This window comes from Hermetia illucens, chromosome 6 (genome assembly GCF_905115235.1).
Source record: "Hermetia illucens chromosome 6, iHerIll2.2.curated.20191125, whole genome shotgun sequence".
NCBI classification, from domain to species: domain Eukaryota; kingdom Metazoa; phylum Arthropoda; class Insecta; order Diptera; family Stratiomyidae; genus Hermetia; species Hermetia illucens.
Window position 1 is genome coordinate 10,716,020 of NC_051854.1, and position 20,575 is coordinate 10,736,594.

The 20,575-nt window shown below is 42.5% G+C and overlaps 1 protein-coding gene across 7 annotated transcripts in view; it reads right to left on the minus strand.

Moving 5' to 3' along the window:
* Window positions 1-7,483: 7,483 nt before the first annotated feature.
* LOC119658836 (serine-rich adhesin for platelets-like) overlaps window positions 7,484-20,575 on the minus strand; it is a 237,549-nt gene continuing 224,457 nt past the window's right edge. For 3 of the 7 annotated variants that reach the window (XM_038066576.1, XM_038066575.1, XM_038066578.1), the window contains 3 exons: window positions 8,777-9,109; window positions 8,546-8,643; window positions 7,484-8,108 (listed from right to left, as the gene is read on the minus strand). In XM_038066576.1, coding sequence (XP_037922504.1) covers window positions 7,737-8,108; window positions 8,546-8,643; window positions 8,777-9,109 — 803 coding nt within the window. In that variant the 3' untranslated portion in view covers window positions 7,484-7,736. Of the gene's footprint in view, window positions 8,109-8,506; window positions 8,644-8,765; window positions 9,110-19,153; window positions 19,229-20,575 lie in introns of those variants that run through there. The other 4 variants (XR_005250289.1, XR_005250290.1, XM_038066577.1 and 1 more) reach the window with 4 other exon arrangements.

Sequence of the window (20,575 nt, forward strand, 5' to 3'; positions counted from 1 at the left end):
CGATGCAGTCGCACTTTCGGCATGTTTTGTTTACATTTAGAGGAGTTAGTGAGGCTAGCCAGGTCAGTCGGATGATAGTGGCCTACCTAGTCCATTCTAGCTTACCGCAATCAGCTCGTCGATGCAGGTACTTTGAGGGAGACACGTCCCAATGTTCCAGCTGAGGTGTTTTGCTCGCTGTAAATTCCGGGGATTTAACTTTGCTTGGACAAATTACAATTTTAATTAGAATTAAAATTTAGGAAATCGATTTCGATCATTTTACGTAGTAAATCCATACAATTTGGACAGGTCCGGCTCGAATTTATTTATTTTTGAATACAGCGAGGTATGGTTGACGATCAAGGCATTATTCCCCAAAGTGCGGAAAGCGGGGCATGAATGGAGATATTCTGTTTAAAACTTGATGATCTCTGAAAAATTGAGATGAAATAATGTAATTGAACTTACCAAAGTAATTTTTCACGTAGAATCCGATGGTGTCATTAGAATTTTTAAAGAACCTTTACCATACTATGTACGGCATATATTTTACCTGATAATTCCAAGGACGAAAAAAATCAAAATCCTTAATTTGTCCCTAAATAAAAGTCTTCAAGTCCCAAAAATAATTCTAATAAAATTTATTCGTTTGTGTTTTTAAAATTTATTTAAATATAAATACACAATTTTGCCAATAAATCATAGATTTTTTTGTCAAATTCGTTTTTTTTTTTTGTATTTATTCATTGTTTCTCTTCTTGAGGGGGTATAATGGCTGCATGGACGGCGAGCTGCTTCCACGAGAGGGGATGGCCGTCGCTGAAATCAAACGTATCGTAGGTTGCATGAGCGTTACCGAAGGGTGGGATACGGGGCACCTCTACTGGCCAAGGCCCAACAGCAAAAATCTAGGGAAAAAAAATGTGGAATTTTACCAAATAATAGAAAACTCCAAGAACTAAATCATCCAGGCTTCAAAAACCAGGATAGATTTGCTTCTAAAACAACATTTTTTTAAGGTTTTATTCACTAAATATACAGAATGTATGCGACCTTTCAAGGTTTCGTGTAAAATAAGACTCTATTAAAATCTGTTGATTCCCTGGTTTTGTGTAAAACAGCACTGCATGGTGTCTACCCCCGGGCATCACCTTGAAGTGGTGGGATAGCCTATAAAAGTTGCCTAATATGACTGAATATGGAAGCTAGGGTTTTGCACTCTCCAAGTGGTAAGAAGTCATCATTGGTGGTTACCTTAATGGTCATATGAAAAGGCAGACGGTAACAGGTACCATGGGGGAAAGGGATTTGGAGCGCACAATGAGGGTGGTGAGCTAATAATCGATTTTGCGGACACCCATGACCTTGTACTTGTGAATACATGGTTTAACAAAGGATTGTCTCATCTTCCTACATTTTATAGTGGGAATAGTAAGACGCAAATCGAATATATTCTCATAAGACGCCGACATTTTACCACCGTCACTGGTTGCAAAGTCGCTCCCTATGAGATCATCGCACCTCAACAACGCTCGTCCTGCGAATTAAGCCACATATGAAAAAGCGTGAGAAACGCACTGGCCCACAGCGCATTAAATAGTGGCGATTTCGTGAGAAGAAAGAAAAAATGATCTCACTTGTGCGATTACCAACCATTACGAATGTGGAGGAATCGTTGAACCAAATTAAGAGCACGATCCGCAAAGCGACCTGTGTAACCCCTTGGGGTCACCGAGCCAGATAAGCGGTACATCAACCCAGATACTTGGCTTTGGAATGACGATGTTCAAATGAGGGTCCGTGAAAACAAACGCCTCTACCACAAGTTTCTCGACCATAAAACGCTCGCCAGTTGGCAAATTTCTAAGAATGCCAACGAGGAAGCAAAGAAAGTAATCGCTGCCACCCGAGTGGCCCATTACAAAAATCTTTACGATAAACTGGACAGTCTGGATGATGAAAGAGATCTGTATCGACTTACCAAAAGCCGAAACGAACGCACACAGGATATCGAACACTTCTGTTCCGTTAAGAGGATCATCCCGTGTGTCGGATCCGAGGAATTGATTTTTTTTTTCATCAATTGTATCTAGATTCCTCATCCTGGGAGCTTGTTTCTGATGGCAATTAGCAAATCAGCCAGTGCCTCTTTCGAGCAGAATCACTGCCTCACTCAGCCCTCTATAGGGGGAGATTATCATCAGTCTGTCGGACGAATTGACGACCTCTTTTCGTGAGGCTTTTCGCTGACAATTAAAGGACTCTCTAGATGACGGGGATATCTTCGCAGTGGAGTTGCTACATGGTGGACTGAAACCCGATGTTAAGGGGGTCATCCCGTGTGTCGGATCCGCGGAATCGATTTTTTTTGGCAGGATTCTTCTCTCGAAGGCGGCCAAGAGTTCGCAATTTTTCTGGCTAAGAACCCAAGTTTCCGAGGAATACATGAGGACTGGCAAGATCATAGTCTTGTACAGTAAGAGCTTTGACCCTATGGTGAGACGTTTCGAGCGAAACAGTCTTTGTAAGCTGAAATAGGCTCTGTTGGATGACAACAACCGTGCGCGGATTTCGTCATCGTAGCTGTTATCGGTTGTGTTTTAGACCCTAAATAGGAGAAATTGTCAACGGTCTCAAAGTTGTATTCTCCTATTCTTATTCTTCTTCGTGTTTGACCAGTGCGGTTTGATGTTGCATCGCTACCAGCCGAAGGAATAAGAGCCACACTTATCGCACCAAATAGGTAGGTATCAATGATTTAGTGAACCTTTCATGCAAGAGAAGAAAAAAACAAAGGTAGGGGACCTTTGGGGGTATCAAATAATACACATGCAAAGAACAGAGAATCGTGATTTTTGCCAACGAGCATTACTTCATTTAGATGTTATCTTTGTTTGGCATCGTTAAAACATCTATTAACAAAAAAATCTAAGCCAATCCAAAGGCTAAAGCAAGCCCAAAACCAGCTTGATACTCGGCGTCGGCATCGTTAAGTGCGGCGCGACTTGTACCACGAAGAGTGGTATGTTAGGTGATGTTGTAATGTTTGGATCGTGGAACCGCTTCGAGTGGGAAGAAGGCAAAACCTTGCGGTAGGGCATTTCTAAAAAAATCGTTCATTCTGTTCCTTCACCACCAAAAAAGCAAACCGAGTGCATGATATCTCCAGTCCCCAAGTATGATATCCGTAACAAACTTTGGAAGCTGGAAGTAAAGAGTAGCCCCGACCTTTCGGGGAGTGCCTAAAAGAAGGAATATTCCCTGCCCAGTGAAAAAGGAGAAGTTAGTGTTGCTTCCCAAACCTAGTAACACACTTGGAGATCCAGCATCATGTCTGCCTATTGGATACAACGCAGAAGATAATGGAGAAAGTAATCTACAACAGACTGTTACCAGTCGTCGAAAACGGCAATGCCTGTCGGATTCCGACGCGCCTACTCTACGGTGGATGCAATAAGCACGGTAGTAAGCTTGGTGAAAGACGCACTGAAGTTTGTGGCACTGAACGCCAAAAAGATATTCAATTCCACCGACTCGGGCCGAATTAAACACACAATGGCTGACATAGCTGTTTCTGGATATTTGACGAGACGAATGAGGGCCAGGAAGAACACATCGTCTCACTAGGATCACCACATGGGTCCCCTACTATGGAATATCATGTATAATAGAGTGCTTGTGCGTCCGTCCCAGAGGAGCGGCTAAGATTTTCGGCTATGCCGATGGCCTGGTGCTAGTTGTTACAGAAAAACGCCCAGAAGATGTGGAGATCTATTGAACGGAGGCAGTGAGAATGGTAAAGTTCTGGCTAGCAAAAGCCAAATTGACCCTGGTGGGTGAGAAAATGGAACAGGTCTTAATAACAAACCGTAGAAAGAAGAACAGGGTCAAAGTGGAAGTTGGGGAACATACGGTTAAGTTCCGAAGTTTTTGTAGTAACAAAGCAAGAATAATTCAAATGGGGAAGAAGCTGGCAGGAAACCGAATACTCGTATCGATCGCTCGTGCCGTGAAGTGAAGAAAAGTACAACCGAATTTCCACGAGTGCTCAGTATTTTCCAAGTTTCCAAAGCTCGCTACCCAAAAGGTCAAATATCAGAAAGAAGGGCGGAAGAAAATCAATTTTCTACGAGTTTAGGTATTCTGATGAATATTATTATAGGAATTTTCCGAGGAAAATTTGCCCGTAAAAAATTGAAGAAAGGTGCAGTTCTCATGCCCACATCCAATCAACAAGCTGCATTGCAACTCGAATTAGGTTAAGCCAATGCCAACAGCTGCTAAAATTCCACCCAACTGCACATGAAAGTCCTGGGGGTTTAATGTGAGTATCTGCCGTGTAGGCATAATCCCACGGTCCTCTTCGGACACGGATTGATTTTGGAACCACAATCAGAGCCCCGCTATGCAAGCAAAGCGGTCCTGGTTTATACTGAGTGCAGGCTCAGCATTCATACCAGTGGATGCGAGGCCTATCTAACACCTCTGCCGCAACTAAGGAGTACGGCGCCCGAGTTGTACAGCGCAACTCCACGCTTGAGCTCCGAGGAGCTCTGGCCGCGATGTAGGCATAACCACAACCACCATGAAACTCCCACTAGGGGGTCAACCGCAAATAACCGGACCAAGAACACATCCTCCAGGAATTCTTCTGGAGCTTATGCTCTCAGAGGGCCGCTCCGGTTCCCATGGTACCAGATAACCTCCGGTGAGGCTTCGTGGTCGAAGTCACTTCAGATGAGTCCCTTGCAGACTCGGGTTTGATCGCCTTCCTCGAGTACATGGGGACGGAACACCCAACTGCACAAGTACATCACCATTGCCATCAATAAAATCGCGGTCTACGCAAGCACAATCGCCCGGCAACCAGTCGCAACCACCGCAGGTGCCACCTCCACAGCTCCTTATTTGGATGAGCAGTTTTCCACCCCACACTTCGTTCAAATAACTTTTACATTGACATTGCGAAATGTTGTTGGAATTTAAGGGATACCAACGAGGATTCATGCCACCGCTTGCATCAGACTCTCCACAACATCAATTCGGCGTTCGTCAGCACTAAACGACAATCTGAAGTTGCCACTTCCTCCGAATCGAAGCCAAGCTCACCTGAAGCTGCAGGATATTCAGGGCATCCAATAATTGAACGCGGTTCGCCTTTCAGTGATAAGCTTGCTCCGCCGCAGGCTAAACAGCACTGCAACGATTAGATGGTAAAACACTTTAACTTTATTTTTCTTATATAATTTTTTTATTAAATTATTAAAATATTAAAAAGAACGAAGTTGGGCAGACTGTGCTTCTATTGCTCCATGAGGTTCTCCTGATTTTCATTCTGCTATCGACAGTGGGGTTCGAGTGCTTCCGCTCCGGTGTGAGCTCCGCTTCGGTTATCATTTAGTTTTTGCGTTTTTCGTTCGTTGTGCGGATCAGACGACTCCTCGGACGAGGAGTCGATAGGCTTCGTCGTTGACGTTCTGGGGGAGTGTACCTACTCAAAATTAAAGGGCACCCTTTTCAAGCAACTGTTGGTAAGTAAGTCAACAGTCACTTGCAGACGGAGATCACCTTAGGTGACCGCTCCCGTAGTTAATTGGTGCGTGAGAAGAAGCAGTTGGGCGGGGATAAGGTTGAGTTTGAGCTTCTGAAGCCACTGTCGTTGCAGCAATTTCCGAAAAGCATCTAGGCCATCTTGGCCTGTGCGGATTCCGGATCGTTGGAGGTGTTAGTAAACACTCCTGACAAAATCTACGGGACAACATCCTTCGGACTCAGCGCAATGCGGTGGAAACTTTTCAGAGTTTCATCCACTCTGTCCTGTGAAACATTAACTTTTGTTTCATGTACTTGGATGATGTTTGGGTTGCCCCTTCTTCAGAGTCTGAGCATTTGGAACATCTCGAATGCATTTTTCAACGTCTCCTTGAGGCCGGTCTTAACGTTGAAAAGTGCAAATTTCTTCAACGGCAGTTGGAGTTTTAAGGTCACAAGATTCCCCTTGAGGGAATCCCACCGCATCCAGACAAGGTTCAGGCCATCCCAGAGAGTCAAGGGTCTGCGAGAGTTTTTTGGGCATGTTAAACTTCTATCGTCGTTTCTTGCCCAAAGCCGTACAACATCAAGCGATCCTCAATGCCTACTTGTCTGGACCCAACATCAAAGACTCACGCGTAATTGCGTGCGATAAGTGATGCCCTTCCCCGAAAAGTGAACCAAATCCTGCAGCCGTTCAGCTTCTTTTTTAAGAAATTGAATAGAGATCAATAGGACTACAGCACCTATGATCGTGAGCTATTAACCGCGTACATGACAATAAAGTACTTCCGATACTCCCTAGAAGGCAAACCGTGCTCACGGGCCGCAAGACATTTTCCTTGAACTAATGACCCCTGCGCCTGCTCCCTTTGCCGTAAGGGATCCGTCAGTGCGTCACGTAATCAGCTACTGGCTTAAGGAGTTCATCCCGTGAGAAAACTTCATGAATTTGCAAACGCGTTTTTTTCAAAACTGGATTTTTCAAACTGGTGTCTTGCAGAGTAGTTTTTTGTCTACTCGTTTCACCTTGGAGGCCATGTAATCTAATGGCTCTCAGGTGATCAAGCTTGCGCTTCCTAGTTAATGGTACTATATTAGCCTTGGCTGGATTGATGCGCAGCCCTGCCTTGCTGCACCAGTCATTAATTATTTGCAGTCCAGTTCGGATTCTGCCAGATAGGGTATGCTCTAATTTGCTCCAGTATCGACTGAGTGAAATTAAAATTCGTAGAGAGTTCCGCAGTGGAGTGGGGAGACTTATGTTTCAAACATAAAAATGTTATTTATATTTGATCGACCGCTATAATTGCTAAAATATTCCTTGAGTACATTGAAGGGTATTTCGATATCTTAGCAACCAGACTTGGTAAGAGAAAGGGAAAGGGGGTGATCCCTTCCCTGCCTCTGGAGTTCGGAATAGAAACTTCTAAAAAAACTTTATTGGTTGTGTACTTTTTAGAAAGGTTCGAACAATTTTGCCTCCAGGCTCAAATTTTCTACCCAAGATTCTGTTAGAAACTGAAGGGTAGGCTGGTTTCTGTAGGTGGTTTTCCGGTCTTGATCTCTTGGTCTACCTACGTTTTATCAATCATAGTATCATGATCATGCTTCCTTATAATTACCCATAACCAAGAACTAGCACCGCTTACCTGTGTTGATGTAGTAAAAACTGGGATAAAGTTCCAGGGGCAACAATCGTCAGGGCATCTGGTTTCCAAGGGGTCCGCTTTCAGGGAAGTTGATTTTAAAGTTGTTCATGGAGAGGCTCCTTGGGATTATTTATCTTACCATTGGTCGCTTTTACCTTTCTGCCAAACTAACACCTATTACGAGTCCTCGGTATCATTTCAAATGATTTCCGCGGCCTGGTCTCTGAAAAAAACGATGACCATTATAAGGGTAGCATTCTAGCGTCCGGTGGAATTCCTGGAACTTCCTGAAAATCTTAAAGTAAAGCCACCACCAATTCGAAAGTACTAAAATGTTTTATTTCAACTTGAATTACGTTTACAAATTATATCACATCATTTGTATGATTGATCTCGACTTCTACTTACTGCATAATGTCTTTTGTAGGACATCCTACGTCATGGAGTCTTGTGTCCTATTACAAATTGTTGTACCATGGGCCCTACTCGAGTGACTAATGACTACTATAAAATATAATATGTACCTTTACATAAACCATTCAAAACTGTATCCTTGCTACTAATAAAGTTCTACGTAAAAAATGCACGATTCCTGGTGAAGCAGGAGTGATGCCGTCTCGTTAAATCCTTCTCGCTCATGGTCAGTACGCGCGGTTTCTGTTCGGGAGCGATAGCGTTGCCCATGACGGACAATGCCAGACACTCTGTGGCCGATGGGGTTTGGCTCTCAAGGGACATCCTTCGACCGGACGACAAATTACCCAAATCTAATGAATTGTCACGTATTAAATGACGATCCCGATTGTTGTTGGTGTTCTTATTCGTATTGGTCCTTAGTGACTCTGCCGTGTTCAGGGACTGATACGACATAGTCCTGCGTCCGCGGGTGAAGTTGGAAATGGTTCGTGTAGCTGAAGTCACCGCTACACTACATTCCGTGTGCTGGAGAACAAAGACAGAGAAATATTGAAATGAAATAATTGCGTGAGGTTCATGTCTTTTTCGTCCTCATTAGAGGTGGAAACAGGCGATAATTATAGCCTGAAAGCACGCTGTGCATTGTTCTGTGCAATTAGCTGCCATATTCAAACTGTGCACAAAGATATTGCGAAGTGCATGGTGGTTCGATTATGAGCTTCTAATTTGCCTTAACTTAGCTAATCAGTGGGATGAAATGGTGATAATGAAGGACGAGGCGGAATATAAACAAAAAAGTGCACAAGCTCCAAGGACCAATGCCAAACAAGTGAAGGCAAATTAGGGGACAATCCGTGAACTACTCCCTCCTCAAGTGCATCTTACACCAATATCTTTCTAATTTCGTCATCTTCAAAATTTACCTAATTTCAATAAAGGAGATAATTAATCCTGTTCAATACCTTGATCGCCTTTTTAGCCATTTGCCGCGATGCGATGGGATTTCTCGATGACGGGCTCACTTCCGGAAAGTTGATATCACGTTGGCTATGAGTTCGCTCTGTAGGGATTATGCGAAAGGATCCATTCGAAACGAAATTGGGGCCCCAAAAGGATGCAGGCGCATATGAAAAATAAATCATAGTTCGTGAACGACATTGAACAATGGAAAGGTGGGTGTACCTTAGACAAACCTGATACAATTCTGGTCAACGTCCGTTTCGGATTTCCTGCTGGCGGTAACGCTTGGAATTGATGATGATTGTTACTCCGCGTAAAATTGTCATTCAAAAGGTCCTCGTCCTGATAGTGGCTCTCGCTGTAAATGTTGTTCCCGTTGGTGACGCGTTGGTGATGATGAATCTCTCGACGGTCGGAGACATTTTGATGTACGGTTTGATTTGATGTAATTGATTGTTGTTGATGTTGAAGACCACCACTACCGCCAGGTTTGGGGAAACTTAGACGCATTTCTAAGTCAGGAGCCATGTCTTGATTGTAGGAGCCGGCAACTGTTACGGACCATCCTGAAAGATATAGGAATCATGCATAGAGCCCTTTCTGAAAAAGCATTTTTCAAGGAATTTTACAATTACGCAGGGTGCTATCAAGGAATGGTTTAATAAAAATTTGGATTGAGTTCATTTTTGGAGAGGGAGCTGAAAACCTAAAAAGAGTTAAGAGAACATGATTTTGATATTGGTTGCAGGAAATATATATCCATTTTCATAAGCGCATTAATTAAATTTCGATCCCTTGTAAGTGCATCAAGAGAACTTGTGGAAATCCAATGTTCAGAAAGTTATCACCGCACGTTGGGATCAGAGAAATCTTCTTAGATTTCAGCTTGGAGGAAGCTAATACAAAGAAGTTAACGCTTAGGTCCTCGGACAACCATATATGGGAGAGCATAGTTGATGACATGAAAGGAGCGCCTATCAAGGACACTTGCAGGACTGAACTATAACTCTACACTTTTGGCTGACGAAAGTTAATTCAAGATGGTCTTCAGATTATTATTGTCCTGGACACAATAGGAAAGTTGTGAGAGAAACTGATCAAACTAACGATGAGATGTTAATATTGTTCGTCGGTTTACGAGGTCCAGTTGAATGCTTAGGGAATTCATAGCTTTGAAGTTTGGCATGCCTCATATGACTTTCTGGAGCGTCTTTACATATGAAATGATTCTTTTTAACTAGGTGAGCCGATAATACGGTGCCCCAGCTACCACACGCTTCGTTAAATAAGGGCAGAAAATATTAGTGTGGTGAGTGGGTAGTTTGGTTATCAATACGGGTTTTTGGTCGCTCAGGAATAGGAAGAGTAAGAGCAACCCTACAAACCTTAACAGGCAACAGGAAGGTGAATCAGCAGTGATTTCTCCTAACTTTAAATAACAAATGGGGGTAGTTGTGGGCTAAATAGTTTTTAGCTCTTCGGATGTTATGTCTTGGATCTAAGTTGGCGTGAAGTTCTCGATATTCTGTTAGCGTTAAATATAAATTGCTTGGACCAGATTCGGAACATTTCAGCGTGTGCTTGGTGCTGATAAGTTGCCACGCAGTTCATCTGTTCTGCCGTTTAGAAGTATGGGCGACCAGTCTCAGTGTGGTGCTCTATCGTAAGCGCATAGTAAAATTGGCATACGGCACTGGCGAAACTGATAACCGCAGGACGTACTTTGATGCCTTCCATGTTGAGTTGTGGAAGTCTAACCTAATAAATGGTTAGGAACATGGGACCCGTTTCCCCCCTAAGTATTCATTCCAGCGGATGCAAGGTATACCATACAGTTCTCGCGTGATCCTGCAGTTTGGAAAGCCTAACTTAATGCATTTAGGGTGGAAGATGGGACATTTACCGAAAATGAAGAGGACAGGGTACACCAGCTACTCATTTCTCGGGGTTCTATGCCACGACCGAAGGCAACAATATTCTGCTTAACACTCGGATAATAGAGAGAAGGACGAAAAAGCAAAATTGAGAACTGCCAAAAGTAATGCTGAAGTATGTTCGGAAGTTAGAGTAAGATGGAGCGGATGGTATTTTCCCAGCATTATGTTAGAGACATTGTTTTTGGGTCTCTCCTGAGGGCGCTAAGGGGTAGCATAGCCTTTGAATATATACCAAGGACATGAAGGCGGGTAAAAGTGGTTTTTATACCGAAAGTGACATTTTTTAAATCAATGCTAACCGGGCAGGATGGTTAACCGAAATTGTCCTGTATCAGCTGATGGATATATTACGGGATGGTATGTAAACTGTGCGTTGAAGGTGCTTTCGATAACACATCCGATACGAGATGTGCTAATCCGCAGAGGAAATACCGCGGGCCATCTGGATGGGTAGGATGTTGGCTGGTCACCGGGTAGAGTAATGTGGAGTATAGTCGTTGATGGACTCCTAGGAGAGCTAAGAAATATTGGAATGCTGGGCTAGAGCCCAGTAAACAGTACGAGCAAATATGAGGACACCTTATGTGATAGAATCCAAACTGGATTGAGAATTACTAGTGTGTGGTACAGGAGAGCGAGGCTGCGCATCAATCCAGCCGAGGTAAATATAACACCATTCACTGGGAGTCGCAAATTTGGTCACCTGAGAGCGTTTGGACTACATAGCATGGAAGTTAAAACTGAAACAGAAATCACATATTTAGGAATTAAACTAGACTAAAAAGTACTCTGGAAGACAGATGTTGGAAAGATACGTCAGAAAACTACAATGGCTCTGATGACTTACAGGCTTATAGCAGAAAGAAAAGAGAATGCACTCCGAAAATACTACGTTGGATATGCATTGCAATAATAAGGCTAATGATAATCTATGGGTCGGTAATCTGGGCGGACAGAGCTGAACTTAGTACAACTGGAATTTACACAAACTTCAAAGATTAGCTTGTGATGAGGCGATGAGGACGCACCTAAAGGCATCCCTGAAGGTCCTTTTGTGATTAACGTCTTTCTATCTTTAGGTACAGGCAAAGAGAGCAATCTTGAGAATATCTGGAGGTAACAGCAAGGCGGAAGTTACCTAAATTTATATTTTATATTTTTTTGGTAAGTCAGATGAATGTGTTTACGCACGTAGTGTGGGACTCCCGAAGCGTCGAACTACCAACTAAAAACGTTACCGTCATTAGAGAACTAGCCTGGATCCCTTTGGGGCTAGGACTCTCGCTCTCCCGACTTAAGGAGGTTTTAAGCCTTTCGTTCACCGAGGGATACCAAGGAATCAACAAGAAATTCGATAGGGTAAGAGGGCAATTTGGAAGAATGCGGTAGGGACTTACGGCTGAAACCAGCAATTGATTATCTGGTACACTGGCGGGTCCCTTACAACAGATGGAGCAGGCAGTCCAAAGGAAAACGTACTTTGAAGCTATGCAGAAGCATAGTAGCACATTTCAGGCAGAAACATATGCCATAGGTAATATAGATGTGCCTCTTTGAATTTTCAAAGGAACCATAGGGAGCAGAATATTCAGACAGACAGACGGCTATTAAGGCTCTGCGTTCCGAGCTTAATTAGGTAAAAATGCAATGAGGCAGCGGAAGGACTGGCCAGGAAAAAAACAGGAACGGAAGGGAGCTCATGGCTATGACGCGAGCAAAGGAAGAGGAGCGGCTTAGGAAATTATCCTGGGTGAATTTTCTAGGGACGGAAGAGTCCAGGGTGCTCATGGGGAATACAAACCTAAACTCTCACCGGGATTTGTTAAATCTCACCTTGTAGAGAGAAAAGGATAACAGTAGGAATGCTTACTGATCACTAAAGACTAAATTACCACTTGGGGACGCTGGGGTAACTGTGGAACCTGTCTGTAGATTCTCTGATGAGGGTGATGAAACTTCCAGGGGCTTCAATTTCAGATAGTAAGCAATTGGTTATCATGGTTCGATAGTAGTCACAGTTACGTTCTGTTCGGCCTGATTTGTTAAAAAATATGAACTGATGGTTCCACTGATTGATGTGGATGCAGTGGTACCTATGGATACTCTTCAGGTTGTTTATCTTTCAGAATAGGACAATTTCGTTTACTAATACATACATTGAGTTAGAAATGCATCAACAATGTACACGAAAAGCACTTTTAGCTGAGCGCTGATTTTCATAATATAGCTGAACAATTTAGAGACGTGGCTCCGGCATTAGTTTTTCCACGATGTTTTGCCAAAGACTACTAAATAAAAGTGGCATGACAGTTTGACACGAGTCACGGGAGATCTATCAAAAAACCCTACTCTAAAATAAAGGTGAAAATTACTATTTTTAAGCCGGCGGATATCAACACCAACAAAAACAAGAGAAAATTCTTCAGAGGGCTTGATTCTACATGAGAGTGGGGTTTCCAATGTCTTTCTGCAATAGTGAGAAGAATTTCAATAAATCCTTTTGGTCCTTTTGGTCTCACCTGCTTAATACTGAAAATTATACCCTCTGGAAGGAAGTAGCTGATAATGATGGACCAGATAGTATGTTTTTTCCGCCTTTAGTGTAATTCCAGCTATGGTATGTTGACTTTACATTTAAGTTGATCGAAATAAGATGGCCTAGGCCGGATAGTGGTTGTTGCGCCGTTGATGATGATGAAATAAGATGCTGGGACTTACCAGTGAGAACTGCCTTTTCTCCAATTGCATTCTGAATTCAGTGCACTATTAATGTTAATGCTATTCTCAAGGTATCTTATTGTCCCCTGAGAACCGAGTTAAGATACCTAAGTTTTCAGTCGCAAAAATCCAGTTTAGCTTGAAGAGCATCACAATAATTTAGAATAGAGAACTACGTACCGATGGAAAGTTCCAATATGGAGAAGAAGGACTTTTTTGTGTGGTCTAGGAGAGGCTCTTAGAGGGTGTTATATCGAGAAGGCTCTAACAATACTTTATTCGATCTGTGACATGAAAACCTAGTCTAAGAGCCCTAACAATAGCAGTAATTGATTTCATTATCACTATCACGATCGTGTATTGTTTAAGCACAGAGCTTGCGATATGGTTAGTTGCAGGGTTGCTATTGATGACGGTGACATCGGGTTCGATTGTGCCCTCCATACAATTTCGCCTTAAAATTGGAATAGGGCTAGTCTCAATCCCCTTGTTAAGATGAGGCTACTGTGTTGCTACTCCATTTGTTCTTCCGAGCAGTTAACTTAAGAGCTAGTTCTCTGTGGACGTATTGAATAGAACACAAAAGCGTCAGTAAATAGGTCACCTATTTCGTTCTCACAATGCAGAGGTAGGTCTCGTTCCACCAGGCTGGTCTTTTATTTTCTTTCATTGGAATCTAAATAGGTTTTTTTATTTGGAGCTAACCACCAGGTTTATCTGAAAGTTTGTACAAAAGGATGACCGCTTACTAAGCATATTCCGCCCGTTCCCATTTTTCTTTGTTTCATGATGTCTTTCCTATAAGTTAGGCTCACCAAATTTTCTCCAAAGCAATTTATATCACTAAAACACTTTTCCTTCAGGACTTCACATGTGTAAACTAAACAAATGGCATTCATCCCCTTCAAACACCACGTATGGCGACAGAATAGAAATACAATACAAGAAGCCTTAACTAAAAGTAGTAAGATCCATTCTTTCAACTCGTCCTTGGATGTCGCATTTCGCTATTGTTTTCCACCCTTCACGATTGTTACCTTTGTATTTACCACTTGTCTGGACAAACAATGCGAACCTTTTTTTTCAATTTTTTAACAATAATAAAAAAACATTAAACATTGAACATGTATCGATTGAAAGGTTCGTTCTCGCTTTTACACATTTCATCGCAGGAAAAGTTGCGTTTTCAATCGGAAATGCAGGAAAAGCAGGAAAAGCAGGAAGAGGTTCATTTGTTCGTTTGTACAAGGGAACAGGTATTATACGATATGACGTGGTATTAGGAGGTATGGAGGTCAATTATGATTGTGTATTTTCTGTGTTTGTTTTAACCTATTTGTTGTTTTTGCTTTAGAGTTAAATATCATATAAATGTTTTTGTGCCGGGATATTGGGCAAATCACAAAGAGGAAGTAGATAGAAGTATTGGAAACAATTTTGTAATTGAATTGTCCATATGCCTTTGTGTCTTCCAGGTTTAACCTAGATAGTTGTCGTTGTATTCATTGACTTTTCAGTTCGTTAACTTCGATAGATTATTTTTGAACGCATCATTCAATGTCGCTAGTTATTGATTAGATAGAAATCAAATGCATTAGTATAGGGGCTCAATGGTAGAAGCTGTACCTGAAGGTAAAGGAATGGTCGCGGGAGAGTCCCGGGGGAAGAGAGCCACAACTATTAGTTTCAGAACTTGGTAATTTGGAAGGTTCCATACGTGAGGATTCAGAACTCAGGGACATTAGGTTAGGTTCTAGGGAAGAAAAGTTCTGGGGGTTCAATGTGAGTGCCTGTCATCTAAGGAAAGACCCATGGTCTTCTTCGGACGTAGATTGATTTGGAGACCACAATCAGACCCCCTTCGCGACTGACACAAGGGTACTGGTTTATATTTAGTGCAGGCTCAACATGAGTACCAGTGGAAGTGAGGCCTATCTATGTTAACACCTCTACCATCACTAGGGCCGAGACCAAATCTCCCAGGGATTCTCCGGAAGAATATGCTTTCAGAGGGCCATCGGTTCCCATGGTTCCAGATAACCTCTGGTGGCGTTTCAAGGCAAGAGTCACTTCCGATGAGTACCCCTTTCCACCAGGGCTGCTATGGCGAATCGCCTATCGTCGCCGGAACGCAATACGCGCGTATGCATTAGCGTATCTATGCTAGTAAAGTACTGGCTAAAATTGTCGATAGCGTTAACTGCATGAGCGGCTATGTCGTTTGGATTGCAGACGTCACAGTGTGCTGGATAGATATAGACGACATGGAATCAGTCCTCTGTACACAGAACACAACCCTGAGTGGAGGCAAGGTTCAGCGAGAGGAGAAACTCATTCAAGCTATCATGCCTCGTCCACGATAGAACTAGAAGACACACATTTCAATTTTCCCATATTCGTTCCATCTAATCTGCCACCTACATGTAACACGCTCATTTTTGATCGCAAGCGGTCCTAACCCCTCCACTTGGTTACTACTAAATAAATCTCTTTGTAGTAAAGGTACGCACCTTCTTTATCCAGTACGCTGGACTATCTCTAGATCAAGAGGAGGAACACCCAACTAAACCTGCATGACATCGATCGAAACCGTACAATATACGCAAGATACGCTAAAAATTCCCACATATATGGATCTAGCCGCTCTTCTCTTCATCACACGTCTAAACAGATACACCAATTTAGTCGGACCCGTCCTTAGTTTGCATAGTATCTCACAGCTTGACCTCAGGTCTGCCTTAGGAGAGTTACCCGTAACGTTCAAAGTGTGCCCGGGTTTGCTTTCGTCAGGAAGTGGTTTCGTCGGGATCATCAACATAGAAGAGAATGAAGTGAATCTTCGGGATGTAAGGGCTGAATTCGAGTATTAATCCAATCTGCGGTTGGAGAAGAGACCAATCCAACAAGTTAACATGGGTAAACCTAAGCAGTTGAAGGAGATGTAAGAGCTATCCGACACCCTAATCAGGACAAGAGGGATAGATTACTTAGTCGTGATTGCAGTGTAATGACATATTCCGACTGCCTGAAAATAAGTTGCTATTCACGGAACTGAAAACTTTCCCGACACATCTGTTGCTGGGCGGGGTGTCTACGAATAAACCAGAATATCGGATACCGCAGGCTCATCAGGTTGCATGTCAATGACAAATAAAAAAAACTCTTGGAGGACGCTATAATTGAGCCTAGTGATCTAGTATGGAGTCTGTACATATCCCCGTTCATTCTGGTTCCGAAAAAGTAGCTCAAGGGTAGAGACCGAGCTTTTCAGCTATGTGTAGACTTCCGGAATGTCAATACTAAAGTGTTACTTATGTTGTTCCCATTGCCATGGATTGATGACATCTCGGATGATTTTGTCAATTTAAGATTTTTCCCTATGCTTGATTTGGTGCAAGGCTACCACCAGGTGCTTATCAGTCAAGAAGAGAGCGGTAGAGGTCTTCGCGGAACCAGATTTGTCAGGCTTACAGGGTATAAAATGCTTTGTATGATGAATGATGTGATTAAGTTTACCAAAAACCTAGATGAGCACAATCCAAAGTTGGAGAAGGTATTTCAGCGATTCATTGAAGTCAATTTGAGGTGACTTCATTGCTTTTGGTCAGAGGCTAGAATGAGACCCGATCCCAAACTAACAGAAAAAGTCAAGAATTTCCTGCGGCCAAATTAATCCGAAACAGGTAATATCCTTCCTTGGCTTGGCCAGTTACTATCGAAGATTTGTGCCGAGTATTCCAAACATTATGGCTCTTATGAATCAATTGGTAAGACAAGAAGTAAAGTTCGAATGAGACGAAGAATGTGAGAATTCTTTTGAGAGGCTGAAAGGAAAACTAGTTTCACCGTCCGTTTTGATGTATCTGCAATTTGACAAGCAGTTTGCTTTAGTGACAGATCCTAGTGGTGCTACTGGAGCAGGAAGGACGGCCAGCGGCATACGTCGAATATTAATCCAGGGGGAAAGGCGCTACTCAACTTCATAACGAGATCTTTTGGAATTGGGGTGAGTGACCAAAATTATTAAATTGGTATCTCTTAGGAAGACTATTTAAAATATACATGGATCACAAGCGGCTACAGGCAATGTTGAGACACTACTAGCCGGCTCCTTCATCTTCAGCAGAATTTATGGGAATATGATTAGGAATTGCTATATAGACCTGGCCTTGTGATAGGGAATGCGAATGCTTTGACTAAAGCGGTCAACCAGGGTCCGATTACTTATTACGGTTAAAGGGTCGAATGGAGGTAAATGATGAAAGGGTAATTAAAAAACAAGTCGCCTAAAGACCTGGGGTGCTAGAAATAAGGAGGAAGTGCGCCTAGTCCATAGAAACTATCATGATTCGCGGTTTGGAAGTCATTATGGTACCAGCAAATATTTTTTGCTAGAGTTAGGAGGTTTTCAAGTGGACGGGGATAAAGAAGGACGTCCAGCAATATGTGACCAGGTTTTTAAAATGGTAAAAAAATAAGAATTATCGTCAAACGAAGAGGCCATTGGTGGTTATTTCGTTGTCGGAAATGGCATTCGATAAGATACAACATATATCGATTTGGTAGGACCGTTGCCTGAGTCCTAGAGAGACAATAAGTACATACTTGAAGGACGACTTGACAAGATTGGTGGTATTTAATGAAAAGATTAGTCGCTATTTCTTACTACGGGCCATTGTGACGAATCAAGTAGCAAACTACATAGGTGAGGTTTTAAATCTTTGTCTTAGTCCTTGAATGTAAAGAAGTTGAAGACGGCGGCATATCCGTAGTTCATAGCATTCGATCTTAGGAATGTGATGATGGGGTGTTTTGCCGATAATGCACTTCGGGATTGGGACGAATATCTCAGAAAGGCTGCTCACGTCTACAATAAAATGCCTGACTCCGGAACAGCGATGGAAACTCTCTTCGGGTTTGTGTGGGACATACCTAGTAGTTTTAGGAGAATCCTTGAGTCAGTTCACACAACTACATGTACCATAATCAACTCAGTAGGGAATTTCAAGTTGCTTGTAAGCATACGAACGGAAATTTTGTACGCGAAGGAGGTACCAAGGAGAGGATATGATAAGAAGATGAACCCTATTCAGGTGTGTACCTGGTGACCTGGTGAGGGCCCGTATAAGATTGCCGTTGTTAATTCTCCTGCAAATATTTTAGTGAATGGGAAGAATCATTTGAAAAGAGTGAGAATCTAATAAGGTTATGATATGCATATGACTACTAGCTACCTGGTGGTGGCTATTTGCTTCCAGCATACTACAACAGGCGAAGCAGGTGAAGCGTACTGGGGCCCTGTTTCAGGAGGTAGGGCACTTGTACTTCTTGGCATCTCAGTGGTCTATGTTATTCTGGCTAAAGTCCGACTAGAGAATAGAAACGAATTGTGTGAAATTCTGGCCAACATCTCTAAGGAGGGGTGAAGTCATCATTTTGGCCATCGTTCACCCCATTTTGTCATTACAAGGGTTGCCGTGGAGCGTTGGGTAACGCTTGGGATGAGCTTATCAAAATCAACGCATGTAGCGTAGAAAAGCAAAAGGATGGGAGCAGTTAGCAGGCTCAAGATTGTTTCGGTGCGACTGCAGAACCGCTCTCATAGTTTCATCTAAGGTGGGAGGGTGGTTGCGATTGGCAAAAATGTGACCGATATTGTCGTAATGACCCAGTTCGTGTTCTTTCTGCGCCTAATCAGCGAGTGTGTCGGGTTCAAGGCATCCACATCCATATCCTGAATGTTACCTCTTATTTAAAGTCCCTGTATATCCACAATTCTCTATTTCCACTTTTTGTTTTACTGTTTTTCAGTCTTATTTCCTTTTATTTGACTCCAAAGGCATACATATTATGAGGATTTGAGTTTTTAAGGGGTCATTAAAAATATCTAGAATACGTGTATTTAGATAAAGTACAATAAATTGATAATATGGAATGATTATAAGGTAATCTTACCTAATGGATGTAAAATTGGTTGACACTATGAAATCTGTGTTTCCAAAAATGCTGGGTTTACAACACAGTATACCCCTAGTAATAAAATGTACTTATGTTATCAAATATCATAACAGAGTGTTTAACAAACAAAAGTTAACGGACAACACACAAATTTTATAAATACAAAACGGAGGATGGCTACTTTTTATGGTAAAACAATTTCAGATATTGTGGGGGGAGCAGTCAAACTTCAACACAACCATTAACATTACCTCAGGTCAAATTCCAGTAGAGGAAAAGTCTCAGTCTCCATGCTTTCTTAGGTATTCTTCATTTTTCAAGCATTCTAACTCCTTTCCTACTATGATCCTCAGTTCGTCTGGCAGACCTTACCAATAAATATGGGTCTTAAAGTGACACGTAGCCAATTATATTGGTAGCACTATATCTGATAAATAATCATAGCGACAATCCAAATGCATCTGGGCCTTGAAGTGTGTTAGAGCACCTAATTCAAGACCGTAATGATACACTACAGGACTGCGGTATATTGTAGAAGGCAATGTGGAAATAATTGCGCTCACCCGTGATTATTGTCTTGACTCAGGTACTCAGTCACAGCTGAGACGACAGGTATCGGGTATCATGTCACAATACAAACCCTTCAGCCACCAGTAAGATTTGATCCACAATCTTCCACCGCGACAGTTTAGGGCTTCAACCACTTTTATATCCTAAATGCGATTGGTTTTCTAAATATTTACAGTAGAATGGGGACAACAATACCCTGGCCTTGGATGGTATACCGAATAAGGCCCTCAAGATGGCGGCGGAGTCTAGGACGGATATATTCACTGAGTTATTCAATGTTCACAGATATTCTGCTGCCTAATACTGGTAAACCTGCAGGCCAGCCATCCCTCTACAGAGCCATATGCTTCTTAGATCCAAAAGGGGAAATGTTGGAGTGGGCAACCTACAATATATTGCTCCCAGCTCCCCAGATACCAGTATGGCTTCCGTAAAGTTAGACCAACCATGGATGGTTTGTTGACTTGGTTGAAAATGCATAGATAATAGCCAATATTTCGTGCTGAGTTACACTCATGTGAAGTAGTTAGCGCTGTTAATGCTATAGAGCCCCGAACGAACGTGCGTGATATCACTCTCCAACAAGAGCCGCAATGTCAGGGGATGCCACCACCTCTTGCCTGACCACGCTGAAGAAAGTGGTTTCATTACCCAAATTGAGGATCTGCAATTTGGTTTCTACCAAACACTCCAGTAGTCTTGAGTCTCTCACGTTAATGTTGGAACTTCCCCAGCATATATGGTAGGCGTTAACATCACATCTTGCTATTATTCCCATGCCTTTAATTTTGGTATATTGGTAAGCTCTGATGAATGTTCCACTGGGAACTTCGTCTACGTCATAAGGGA